We start from the raw sequence: 14554 nt of genomic DNA, 5'->3' as shown, positions 1-14554 counted from the left end.
AAAAAGGGGGAGGGAGAGAGAGAGAGAGAGAGAGAGAGAGATCCATCTGAAGCAGAGGCTTGTTGGGTAAAAGAGGAAATGTCTGTCAAGGATTGCTTAGCAAGGGAGACTTGCAGAGACTTTTCTTATATTTTTTTTAAAAGAGCAGATCTATTTGAGACTGAGGTCAGTTATATGAAAGAAGGAATATCTGACAAGGATTGGCTAGAACATTTTTGTCTTCCATCATAAAATTCTGGTAGCATATGCCCTTGCTTGCTGTGACGATAATACTAGTCCTTCTCTATGATAAATCTCTAAAGCTACTTTTAGGTATTTACTCTGCTAACCATTGTCAACTGCACAGCAGATGTTACTTCCTACTATATCATTGATCAGGGCTTTGTCCCACTGAGAGCGGGAAGAATGACTATTTAATTGACTGTGTGTGCTGTAGTTAGTTTAATCTTGTCTTTGCATTCCCTGTGGAACCAATATGTAGCGGGATTGTACTATGTTACTATAATATCAGTTAGTTCTGGTCGTTGAAACTTTTCATGTAGGCTCTTGCAGGACAGTTGGTGTCTATCTACAGGCATATACCGCTTTCAGTTTTTCAGTATCTCCATGATCCTCTGTAATGGATCAAATAAAACTGTGATCTACAAACATGCAGCATATTGCTGGTGAAAATAAGTTTTGTAACTTGTCTTATAATTGAAATAAATGGTTGTAGCTTCATCATAAGTTGCATTGAGAAGTATCTATTTTTTATTTCTTGATGGCGACTAGTTTTGAATACCTGTGGTCATTTTCAAGCCGTCCTAAAAAGAAGATTACAGGTGACTTGACAATCTCATACAAACAAGGCATATATTTCTATTACTACAGTATGCTAATATATGTGTAAGGTATATAAATCTGTCATGGTTCTGTTTTACAAGTTGTCTTACTAGTCACATACCATGATTTAAGTGCGACAAATACAGGTGATAGCCCATGTACAGAAACTGCCCCTGCAGTAATCAAAGCAGTATACAGTCGACTTAACAAAAGCAAATTACACCACATATGATGGACATTAGAGAACTGGTGTGCAGAGACACCAGTGGTTACCAGGTAAAATTCTAGTGGCCACTGACGGTGGCACATGTTGAAAATAAAATGTTTACTGACTAAACAACACATTCTGTTTCTTTTTATTAACTTAATATAGATTTAAAAATCCTACAATGCCAAAAATTCTTTTTTCTAAGACCACTCATTGTCTCCAGTGTGTCAAATTGCACCAAACTGCTATGTGTTACATCATTACATGACGTCACCTCCAGAAGACACTGCAGTTGCATGAGCTATGCTCATGCAAATAATATGTCCAGTCGCTAAAAAATTACTTGTTTGTACTATAACTGAAAATAAAAAAGTGTGGCAGCCTCACTGCAAAATAAATTAATTAACCTGCCAATTTACAAGAAGGCTGCCCGTTAAGCAGATCATTACCATGATAATTCATTGCTTCATATTTAGTCTTCTAACGGAGAAGAAAAGTGTCATATTGATTATAATAACCTGAAGCCACAATGTGCAGCATTATGCTCAAAGATAAAAGAATAACTGCAAATGACCATGCTCTAATGAGCAAAAATTTCATTTTTCCATATTACATCAATATTGCTGCTAGCACAACAACACAACTAATATTGAAATGATACGTCATCAAATTTACATGGTTCTACATACTGCACTCCAGTGAGCAAAAATTATGATTCTTTTTTACAAAGTGACTCCATTGCACAACTAGCACAGCAGCACATTCAATATTGAAATTTAAAATACTGCCGATTGGTGAACACCACATGGAAATGAATGCATTTTAAAAAATATTTTAAGGTGCATTATAAAAATAGTAAATCCTTTCATTTTACAGGTTAAACTTGTTATGCAACTCAACTTATGATCAGTGAAACTGGTACAAAAGCACATCACCATATTAAAACATAAATAAGTTACGATAAAACTGTCAGTTGGCAAAAACCAGATAGATAAGCAAAAATTACGTTACTTAACAACATTTGAAATACATCATAAACTAACAAATCCTTTCTTATTGCAGATTGAACTTCTTATTATCTAATCTTTTCTATGGATGCCATGTGTTAGCGCACATGAATTGCATTACACTTTTTGCGTACAGAAAAGGCACTTATAGTCCAACCCAAGCTGCTGTGTACATGGCATAAATGATGGCCCTCATTCACTCTGCAATATCAAAAAAGCCATGACTATACATTAGTTGCAAATGGTTGGAATACACCAAAGTATTCATGCATTGCGCCAGACAATTATGCTTCAAGTAGTTGCACTACAGTGCCATAGACTACTCAAAGCAGTCGTACTTCTGTACTTTGCACTTAAAAAAATAGTACTTAATGAAACAAAAGTTACCAAGTATAGTATACTATTACCAAGAATTCCTCATTCAGCCACAAATTTCATTTGGTATCCCATATGATCATTCTTATGGCATCTGAAAAACCAATGCCAAGGAATAGGGCATTTACCTGGCTGCCTTGGCCCATGGATTTCAGCATTTCACATGAAAACAAGACTAGCTGAGTGTTGTGTGACTAAGGTTTAGCCTATCTATGATTGATGGCATGGAGAATGCCATTGTATTTAAAATACTCTGTTAGGTTTGAGCTCAGAATATTTGTAAGATTCTACAACAGATGGACATATGGATGTCAAAGGCACTGGACAATCGTTTTTTGGATCACCTTTCCTACCCTTCTTGTAAACTGGTGTGACCTTTACTTTCTTCCAATGAAGTAGAAACAGATCACAGCCACAAGTTTGCCTTCTGTGTCTTCCACCTAAATTTATGTTTCCATGCACTGACTTTGTTATACCAACTCCCCCTCCCCCCTCCCTCCAGAAAAAAACACACACACACACACTCTCTCTCTCTCTCTCTCTCTCTCTCTCTCTCTCTCTCTCTCTCTCTCTCCTATTTCTATATCCACATCTGCACTTTTTGAACCACTGTGAAGTGCATGCCAGAGGATGCGTCTCACTGTACATATTTGACTGGGACTTTTTCCCATTAGGGATTGATAAGTTGGGTATTGTAATATTTTGCTAGAGTCATCGTTTATAACCAGTTCTTGATACTTTATATAATACACTTTCTTGGGGGAATTTTCATCTATTTTCAAGAGAATGCCAGTTCAGTTCTTTTAACACTCTCCGGCAGATCAAACTAAACCTGTGACCACTGTGCTGCCCTTCTCTGTATATGTCCAATACATCGCTGGCAGTCCTAGTGGGTATGGATCCCACACACTTGAGCAATATTTTAGGATGGGTCACACGAGTGATTTGTAAGCAATCTCCTTTGTAGAGTGTATTTCTCTAGTATTCTACCAATAAGCCATAACTCAGCCTATGTGATCATTCCACTTTACGTCCCTACTGTTACACCCAAGTTCTTGTATGAGTTTACAGAGTCCATCTGTGACTCATTAATACTATTTACACAGGAATTTTTTTTTCTTTTTGTGAAGAGCATAATTTTTGTGTTTTTCAACATTTAAAGGAAGCTGCAAATCATTGCACCACTTTGATATCTTATCAAGATCTGACTGAATATTTGTACTGATTTGTTCAGACTGTATTTCACTATAGATAACTGCATCATCTACAAAAAGTCTGAGGTTACTTTTAATATTAATATACAACTTCAATAGCAAGGGATCTAGCACACTCCTGTAGGGTACACCCAAAGTTATTTCTAGATCTGTCAATGACTACCCATCTAAAATAATGTGCTGCATCCTGCCTGCCAAGAAATCCTCAATCCAGTTACATATTTCATCTGATACCCTTTATAACCATACTTTTGGAAATTGAGAAATACTGCATCTACCTGACTGCCTTGATCAATGGCTTTCAGAATGCCATGTAAGAAAAGTGCAAGTTGGGGCTCACATGATCTATCTTTTTGAAATCCATGCTGGTTCGCATTGAGGTCATTCTGTTTGAGATACCTCATTATGTTTGAGCTCAGAGTATGTTCTAAGATTCTACAACAAATGGATGTCAAGAATTTTGTATCGTGATTTTGTGACTCACTTTTCTTATCCTTCTTGTAGATGAGTGTGACCTGTGCTTTTTTCCAACTAGTGGGTACAGTTTTTTTGTTAGCAGGATCTATGACAGATTATAGTTAACAGAGGGACTAACTCAGCTGTAAATAGGGCATATAATCTGATAGGAATTCATCAGGCCCTGGGGCTTTGTTCAGTTTTAACAATTTCAGCTGTTTCTTAATTCTACTGACACTAGTATCTATTTCATTTATCTTTCCAGTTGTATGGGAGTTTTGTTGGGGCAATATTCCTGGATTTTCCTTTGTAAAGGAACATTTGAAAATACACTTAAGCATTTCTGCTTTTGCTTTCCTACTCTTAACTTCAGTTCCAGTCTCATCCATGAATGACTGGAGACTAACTTCGGTGCCACTAAAAGCTTTTACATATGACCAGAATTTCTTTGCATTGTTGTGAACGATCATTTGGCAGTATTCTCCAATGGTGCACACTGAAGGCTTCATGCTTTGCTCTCTTGACTGCCAAATTGTTTCATTCTGCACCTCTCTATCTATAGTTCTATGATTTATATTATACATATTATACAGTAGTCTTTGTTTCTTTAGAAGTTTCTTTACAGTCACTGCATACCATGGTGGATCTCTCCCATTTTGCACTGTTCTTTTGGGTACATATCTGTCCAGTGCATAGTCAACTATTCTTTTAAACTTGAGGCATACTCATATCCTGAACAAAAAGTGTCAACTTTCTCATTGAGGTATGACACTGTTGTTTCTCTATCTATTTTGCTGAAAATACAACCTCTGACGTACATATCTGTCCAGCGTGTAGTCAACTGTTCTTTTAAACTTGAGGCATATTCATATCCTGAGCAAAAAGTTTCAACTTTCTCATTGAGGTATGAGACTGTTGTTTCCCTATCTATTTTGCTGAGCATACAAACTCTGACAATAAAGTTCGGTGAATGAAGTCGGAACAGTTGATTGGGCAACACTGGCAACTCACAACACTGCAGCTGCATAGTGGCCAGTGTTGACAACCTGCCCTGCCATAGTTCAGTTGAGCATCGTATGTGTTCTGTGTTAGACCTGTTGGATGAAGTGCTTGTTAGTGCATTGGTTCTGAACTGAGAACAGGACAGTTAACGAGAAAAGGATCAATTTAAAGTTTTGTTTTAAGCTTGGAAAGACACTGAAAGAAATGCATGCAATGCTGGTATGTGTTTATGGGGATCAATTACTGTCCATGAAGTGTGTGTACAAATGGTTTGCCCATTTTTGAGGATGCCCGGAAAGCGTTTGTGACAATCCCCATAGCGGACGACTGGCGACCACCGTCAGTGACAAAAACATTGAGAAAAGGAGGACATTATTCATGAACGACTGTCGATTAACTGAGCATGTGATAGCAGATGAACTGCAGATGAACCATTAATCCATGCGACAAATCTTTATCCAGGAGTTAGGGAAGAGGAAAACGTGTTGTCGACTTGTGCCACATCACTTGACTGATGATCAGAAGCATGCATGTTTAGAGGCTTCACAGCATTTTGTCATATTGTCTCTGAGGATGAATCTTGGTGTCTCTGGTACAGCCCTGGAATGAAACAGCAATGCATGGAATGGCGTTCTCCAACATCATCTCATTGGAAAAAGGTCAGAGCTGAAAAAACAAGCATCAAGACAATGCACATCACCTTTCTCAATAGTAAAGGCATTATCCACAAGGAATTTCTACCTGAGGGAACGACAATGAATGCTGCATGGTACATTGAAATTTTGACCCATTTCATGCAACATCTACATAGGGTATGACACCAATATGCACAAGGTTCCTGAGTTTTTGTTCAAAACAACGCTCGCCCACACACAGCCAACATTGTCAAACAGTTCCTGGCAAAAAAGGGTATGGTGCAACTTGAACATCCACTATACTCACCGAATCTCAATCCCCTAGACTTCGCCCTATTCCCTCAGCTCAAACTCACTTTGAAAGGGAAGAGATTTGACGATATTCCTGACATCCAACAAAACGTGACACAGCGTTTGAACAACACGACATCTGAACACCATAACACCATCCGTAAAGAAGACTTTGTGCAAACTTTCCAGGACATGTTCGCAGAGCTCAGCAGTGCATAGTTATGGGAGGTGACTATTTCGAAGGACAGTAAGGTAACTGTAATTCATAGTTCATCTACATTAATGTTACTGGACTATTCACCAAACTTTATTGTCAGAGGTTGTATATATCTTTCTGTTTGTTTTAGTTGCCTTTGTATTTCGCTATCCATTGTTACTATAACTGCCTCATGGTCACCAATACTATTTTTTACATGGACTTTCTCAAAGAGGTAAGGTCTTTCCATTGCCATTAGATCTAATATATTTACATCATGGGTGGGTTTCTGAACTATCTGTTCCAGGCAGTTCCTGGTAGTTTTCAGGGAAGGTATTTAGTCACATTTCACAGGATGTCTTGTCACACCCACCACTAACAAAACTATAATCATCCCAGTTGATTGTTAGGTGATCTAAAGTCTCCTCCAATATTTACAGGATCATTAGGAAATGTAAGTAAAAGTGAAATGAGGTTTTCTCTAAAGTTTTTGGTTACATCAGGAAGAGAATCTGGTGGTTGATAGAAGCACCCTGTTATAATGTTTTGCTCACCCTTCATACTTATTCTTGCCAGCTATCTCACATGCAGCTTCAACTTTTATTTTGGTGGGGTCGAGTGTCTTGTCTAACTGCAACAAATATGCCACCTTCGTTTCCCATTCCTCTACTAAGTAGGTACACACTTAAATTTTCCCCAACACTCTCACCACTGTTGGTTTCCTATTGCAACCACTGCCACATTTTTTTTCCTTTCTTCTGTTTCTGTCATACAGTATTTTGTAACAATATTGACAATTGTGATTGCTTTTCATTTTTGATGGTTTTTTATTCTTTTTCTTGCCTCTCACTTCCATTTTTCCCTTCTATGTTTATTTTCATATTTTCTCACTTAACAGCTATTTTTTGCAGCCTATCATCAACTGCAAATGCTGATTTCTAGCCTGGTGATGAAAAACTTCTGCATTATTTTAATATTTTTAGTATTATTGTTGGTTGCAGATCTGTCACAAAGTTACCATTTCTTCCACCTTCTTCTTAATTTAATGTGTTTGTTTTTATGATGGAATTGTGTGACTTGGCCAACTAATATTTAGTGACCTGACTTTAATTAATCTAGAGAAAGCACCAGCCTTTCTGAAGGGTTAAGCATTGGAATGTAAACGTTAGTCTTATTGCAGCATTAATACTAAGCAGTTTCATTTGAGTTCTGCTTCTCCAAAGATGACATTTTTATTGTATATTTTTATTGCACATAACTTGGCACATAAATGAACTTCCAATAACTTTTTGTTCAGTTGAGTGTTTTCATGTCATAGTATCAGTTTAATTGATTAAAACTTGCAACTGGCCCACAAGTAAATATCAGTTTTCAAATACTGGAACAAATTTTATTTATATCCATAAAATGTTTCAGGTATGTGGAAATGCTTTACTGTGGAAAGGGGCTCCAACTACACCTCTTGTGTCTGTTGCTACCACAAAGATCTTAGCATCAGTATTAGAAAGAAATAATCTACCTGGTGCCATTTGTTCTTTGTGCTCTGGTGGAAGTGATATTGGAGAAGCCATTGCAAGGGATACTAGACTGCCACTGGTGTCATTTACAGGCAGCACACATGTGGGTCATAAGGTAAGAGCGTATCATTCTAAGTGTGGCAGAGAGAAATTTATTTTATGCTAATAAGAAAACTTTATAAACATTGTAGAAGACATATTCAACAAGGGATACAACAGATTTAGATTTTTTGTTCACCAATTTTTTCTGAAAGTTCACGGTGGACTTGAAGTTGACAAAGGTATGAGAGGATCCATGTAGCTTATGGACCATACAATGGGAGATGACCAAGGACCTGGTGGAATACTGTTCAGTACGCCCATTAAGTTTGCTCTGTATGGACTCCAAGATGGCATAAGCTATAGGATGAACACCTGCACACTGTGGAATAGCATCAGCACAAAGAGTGCGCTAAAGCTTATGGCAAAAGGGATCATAAATCATTAGAAATGTTGCTGTTTTCTTGAGAGGGAACAACTTCTGATATTGCATGAACAGCGTCTATAATCATGAAATGTTTGTTTGTTTTGTTTTAGGGTGCAAAAACAACTGGGGTCATATGCACCTAAGTCAAAACCACAGAACACAAAGACAGAGGGGCGTTAAAAAACGATGGCATGTCAATCCCAATCGACATAAGAGAAGACAGCTAAACACAGGGTCATGGGGAATGGGCTTTTAAAATACACCATAGAGAAACGGAAGTCCAGAAATAAAAATTAATTGGCCGTCACCATATTGCTACAATGGATAAAAAGTGAAATGCAGTTGACAGCCAACGCATTGTTCACTAAGATGGCCAATAACTCAGATGGCAAACCCAAGTGTGAATGTAAACGGTTAAAAAAAAAAAAGGCATTCCACCAGGAAATAGCAGACAGTTAAAACTTGGGTGCAATGTGCACAAAGTGGTCAGAGAGTGGCACTTAACGAATGGCGTTGGCTAAAATGGCAGTGCCCTATACGGAACCTAGTTAAAATGACCTCCTCCCAGCGAGAGAGCTGAAAGGAGGTCACCCAAGACTCTGGGAGAGGTGTAATCCCATGAAAGGATGACCAATGGCAATTCCAAAGGGACACCTACTCCTGACAGACGGCAACCAAGAGATCATTTGAGGGAATATGGAAACTAGTGGGCTGAGGTACAAGGACTGCAGCCTTGGCAACAGCATCAGCAGCCTTGTTTCCTGGCAGGCCGACATGACCAGGAACCCACATAAACATCACAGTGGCTCCACCAAGAGTGAGCAAGTGACAGTTTCCTGGACCTATTGCACTAAGGGATGGGCGATGTGCAGCACACATAGACTTTGAAGGGCGCTGAGAGTCTCAGCATAGGACACAATTGACAAGATGGTGTCACTGGATGTACACCATGGCCTGATAAATGGTGAAGACCTTAGCTGTAAATACTGAGCAGTGTGCCAGAAGCCAAACCGGAAAATGTAGACGCCAATGATGAAAGCATACCTGACACCACAGCTAGTCCAAGAGCCATCAGGGTACACAAAGGTACTATCGCAATGTTCCATGTGAAGGTCATGAAACTGAAAACAATAGAGTGAGGCTGGAGTAGTGTCCTTAGGAAGCGAATGAAGGCCAAGGTGAACACGTGCCACTGCATGAAGCCAAAGTGGTAAAGGATTCACACCCACCAGGAAAAATGCAGGTAGTGAGAAGTTAAGCCACCAGAGCAAGTGCCAAAAGCAGACTCCAGGATGTAACAAAGAAGAGGGACATGCCCCATACTGGTGATCAAAGGAATCATTGAAGAAGGAGGCACAGAATGGGTGGCCACACACGGCAGACAAACGGCATGCATACCTGCTGAGGAGAAAGTCACAGCAGTAGGACAGTGGTAGTTCAGCAGCTTCGGCATACAGACTCTCAACCGGGCTATTGTAAAGGCGCCAGGGGCCAACTGGATGCTACAATGGTGGATAGTGATGAAATGGCATGAGATGCATAAACAAAGCACCCATAGTCTACCTTCGAACAGACAAGAGCCCAGTACAAACAGAGGAGCTTGGTGCAATCTGAATGGCAGAAAGTACTATTGAGGACACATTGGACATTGAGGGACTGCGTACAGCAGGCTGTCAGATAAGACACATGGGAGGACCAAGAAAGTTTCCTATTGACCATGAGCCCCAGGAATTTCATAGTTTCAGTGGAAGAGCAATAGGCCCAAGATGTAAAGATGGTGGGAGAAACCAATTGTGCCACCCGAAATTCATACAAACGGTTTGTCAGTGGAGGAATGAAAGCCATTGTCGATGCTCCACGAGTGAAGACGATCGAGACATCACTAAGACACCGCTCAATGAGACAGGTCCATGGAGAACTGCAACAGATGGCAAAATCATCAATGAAAAGGGAGCCGGAGATGCCCGTCAGAAGACACACTATTATAGGGTTAATGGTGATAGCAAAGAGGATGACACTCAGGGCAGAACTCTGAGGCACACCATTTTCCTGGATGAAGGTGTCTGACAAGGCAGAAGCCACACAAACCTTGAAAACCCAATCTTTTAAAAATTCCTCAAGGAAATGGGGCAGATGGCCACAGAAGTCCCATGTAGAGAGTACGAAGGATACCAGTTCTCCAGCGGGTGTCGTAGGCCTCCTCCAAATCGAAAAACATGGCCATAGTCTGGGATTTCCACAGAAAAACATTTGTGACATTGGTGGCCAAAGTGATGAGTTGGTCACCTACGGAACAGTGTGCTCAAAATCCGCACTGAGCAGTGATTAGTAAATTGCGAGACTCGAGCCACCATACCAGCCAAGCACGAATCATAGGTTCCATCTTCTGGCAAACACAGCTGGTGAGAGAGATAGGGTGGTAGCTAGAAGGAACGTGTTTGTCCTTACTGGGCTTAGGTATGGATATGACGGTGGCTTCACGCCAGTGTCCGGAAAACGTGCCCTCTGCCCAGATGTGGTTGTACGTATTAAGCAGAAAGTGCTTGCCCACCAGAGAATGGTACTGCAACATCTGAATGTGGACTGCGTCTGGCCCTTGGGTGCAGGATCAGGATGAACTGAGAGTGTGGTCAAACACCCTCATAGTAAAGGCGACATTGTAACACTTACGATTCTGAGAAGGGTATCGCCCGAGCCTCCTCCACTCATTTCCAATGGAAGAAGGCAGGGTAATAGTGAGAAGAGCTCACAATTTCCGTGAAATAGCGGCCCAAGGCGTTGAGGATAGCAATAGGGTCCACTACGACATCATCTGCTAGTGTCAGGCCAGAAATTGGAGAATGGATATTGGTCCCAGAGAGCTGTCGGAGTTTTGCCCACTCAACAGAGGAAGGGGCGGAACTGTTAAAAGAAATAGTGAATGAAATACAGCTAGCTTTTTCGCTATCCTGAAGAACGCAATGACACCGTGCTCACATTTGTTTGTAACAAATGCAGTTTGCCATTGTAGAATGACAAATTGTGTCGCAGCATGCCTCAGCCCACCAATGGACTGGGAAATGGTATGATAAAGAGGAAGTGCGAGGAACGGAACGTTCTGCAGTGGTAAGGATAACATTTGTAAGATATTCCACTTAGTCATCACAACTGGGGAAATTTTGTTTTTCGAAGGTTGCGAGGAAGGAGTAAAGCTGCCAGTCAACCTTAGTAAGATGCCATTTGGGTGTGTGCACAGTGGGCTAGGAGTCAGCAAGCAGGTAGCACATGGGAAATGGTCACTCAAGTAGATGTCAGAAAGAACAGACCACTTGAAACGATGGGCAAGCTGGGCAATGCAGAAGGACAAGTCCAAATGGGAGTAGGTGTGCGAGGAGTCAGAAAGGAATGTGCATGTTCCTTTGTTAAGGCAGAAGAGATAAAGTTGATTAAGAAGGTCAACCGAGAGGGCACCTCTCTGACAGGTTCTGGGAGAACTCCAAAGGGTATGATATACATTAAAGCCACTGAGTAGCAGAAATGGTGGCTGCCCAATAAGCTGGATGAAGTCTCCCCTGGAGACAACAAATGATGGAGGGATATAAATGGTACAAATGGAGAAAGTCAGGTGATGAAGGAAAAGGCAAACCACAACAGCTTTAAGACGGGTAGTCAGGGACATGAGTTAACTATGAAGATCATCATGTATGAGCAGCATAATTCCCCATGAGATAGAATGCCGACCTCAAGGGGGAGGACAAAATGGACTGGGAAGAAATGCGGAAGCTCAGAGCAGTCACGAGGATGCAACTTTGTTTCCTGAAGGCAGAGTACAAGGGGACACTGAAATTCTAAAAGCAGCCATAAATCCTCCTTGTGGGATCAATGGCCACGAATTTCCCCTTAGACGAGAGTCATGATAAGGAAAAAATGAAGGGGTGTCATTACAGCGGCTGCTGAGTGCCGGCCTGCGAAGACTCGCTGCTACAGGGCACCGAGGCAGGAGGATCCTGCTCCATGAGGTCCACAGAAGCATTGGCTTTCTTGTGCTGTCGGTCTGTGGAGTCCAACGTAGAAAAACAGTTGGTGGTGTGCACTGGTGACAGGGAGGTTGGCCGGGCAAAGGTATCACATGGCGACACTTCAAAGAGGATCTCCGAGTTGGCGAAGGAGAAGACTGTTTGCCTTTGTTGGAATTCTTTGAGCCTTTCTGGTTAGCAGAGGAAGACTCAGGTGTTGGTTGGCTGGAGGGATGTAAGAAGTCTTCATGGGAGTAATCCTCCTGTCCTTTCTGGCCTGCTGGTTGTGTAGCTGGTGGCTTCAGCCCTTGAGGTGAGAGTTTTATGGCTTGTTGCACAGCTAGATGAGGGGACAGCAATGCTCCCTTGACACTCGGTGATTTCACAACCTCAGACCTGAATTTGAGGTTGCATGACTGCTTGGCCATATCCCTCATGGAGCAAGATGTAGGGAGAACAGAACTATGAGTGACAGACAGTAGAACACAGGGTTTGCAACTATCCAATAACTTGCGAGTGACTGGATAAGACACATTTTCCTTTACCCGGATCTCCTGGACAACCCGCTCATCAAGATACATGGGACAATCTCGAGAGGAGGCGGCACGACTGCCATTGCAGTTGATCAGTGGTGAGCAGGTGGTGGACAGTCGCCCTCATGCACATCCCTACCCCAAGTTACACATTTGGCTAGGTGTCAACAAGACGTTCTAGTGTGGTTGAAACGATGACACTGGTAGCAGTGCATTGGGTTCAGAACGTACGGTCAGTCTGTGATAATTTAATAGTCTGCTTTGATCTTGGTTGGAAGCACCACTCTATCAAAGGAGAGAAAAAGATGTGTGTGGGCACTAAGGAGGAATGTACCTTTTTCATCATCCAATGTATGGCAATGACTCCCTGATCAGAGAGGATTGGATTGGATTTCAGCCTCAGTCAGACTGTCGAGCAGCCTAGTGTAAATAACACCACAGGAAGAATTCAAAGTTCTATGGGCCTCAACAGGAACAAGATAGCTGTGGAGAAGTGAGGTGACGAGCAGTTGTGCTTGAGAATCGGAAGTAGTCTCCAAAAGCAAAGTGCTATTCTATAAATTAGAACAGGATTTCACAGGGACGGCAATTACAACAACACCTTTCTGAATAACAAACAGTTTTACTGTTGTGAAGGACCTACTGTCTTCAGTATGTGAATCCACGAGGAACTGTGATGCAGCTGGAAGGATCTTCAAATCGTTAGCCTCATTTGATTTATTTTTTGTAGATGTTGATTGTGAAGATGATTGGCGCATCGCAAAAAAATCCCCCAGGATTGCCAGCATCTCCAATGGTGCTCTCTTTCGAACCTGGGCCCCCTTCATAAGGTGGTGCACCCACCTTAGGTGATTGTTTACACCTCAGGTCACACCTCCCGAACACGTGACAGAGGCACCAATCAGCAGTTTGGGAAGGTAGCAGCTCAGGCAATCACCCCTCCCTGGGCCTGGCCTGTACCAGGAGGTACGTGCAAACCCTACCTGTCAACCCAGGGATGGGAATTTCACACTACCCAGCCATCTGTTACACATCAGACACAGGGGCTAGCCTTCAGAAGCATAGAGGGAGGAAGAAGAAAAAGAGGAACCTCAAACACTCAATCAGAGGAAGGATAGGAGAAGAGAAACAAAGAAAGGAAAAGGGAATGAAAAACATTGGTGATACTGTTCTTATGTTGGTGACAGACAATGCGGAACATTCCCAATAATACCCCAGACATGTTCCCCAAGGGAGGGGAAAAAGAATAGTAAGAGGATAGACATGCAGTACGGAAGGGAAAAGATGTTGCAAATGTTGGGGACCCGTGGTAGCCAAGCACAAATCCACCAAAGAGCAGTGAGCCTCCTGGGGGGAATCATGAAATGGAATGCATTAAAACAGGCCATGCCAGATATGTTTGGGACATCTTTACGAGTTACTAGTACACTACAGCCAGCAGGTAACTTATTTGTATGTGTCCAATGCATATTATGTGCCTATAATGGTAATTGGCACTTGGTCAATTCTAAGCAGAGGCATGATCCATGAGAGGAGAGGGCAGGACTTAATTGTCTATACATCTCTATGGAGAAAAATGTTTCTGTAATGTCAGCATCCAATTCAAATGGTACCTGATGGCTGCCATTGTGGACATGTACCCATAGGTACTTGTCTTGGCATCTTTCCTGCATCATGTAGATGGTGCCAACCTCTATTGGTGGTGAGGGCTTTGCAGTCTGTCTTCTGGTACTCTGTAAATGACAGCATTGTTCCCAAACTGATTGTAAACTATACAAACAGCTCTGTGGTGGAGGCATGTCACAGCTGTGGCTATGGAAGCAGGTCAGGGCAGGTG

At 41.6% G+C, this 14554-nt stretch overlaps 1 protein-coding gene across 1 annotated transcript in view; it reads left to right on the top strand.

Moving 5' to 3' along the window:
* Positions 1-14554, top strand: part of LOC126473688 (alpha-aminoadipic semialdehyde dehydrogenase-like) — a 76987-nt gene that overhangs the window by 35277 nt on the left and 27156 nt on the right. Inside the window, exon 4 of the mRNA XM_050100928.1 lies at positions 7623-7838. Coding sequence (XP_049956885.1) covers positions 7623-7838 — 216 coding nt within the window. The remainder of the gene's footprint in view (positions 1-7622; positions 7839-14554) is intronic.

The sequence above is a fragment of the Schistocerca serialis genome, chromosome 1 (assembly GCF_023864345.2).
Source record: "Schistocerca serialis cubense isolate TAMUIC-IGC-003099 chromosome 1, iqSchSeri2.2, whole genome shotgun sequence".
NCBI lineage: Eukaryota > Metazoa > Arthropoda > Insecta > Orthoptera > Acrididae > Schistocerca > Schistocerca serialis.
The sequence above is the reverse complement of the archived record's forward strand: the minus strand, read 5'-3'. Positions and strand labels throughout refer to the sequence as shown.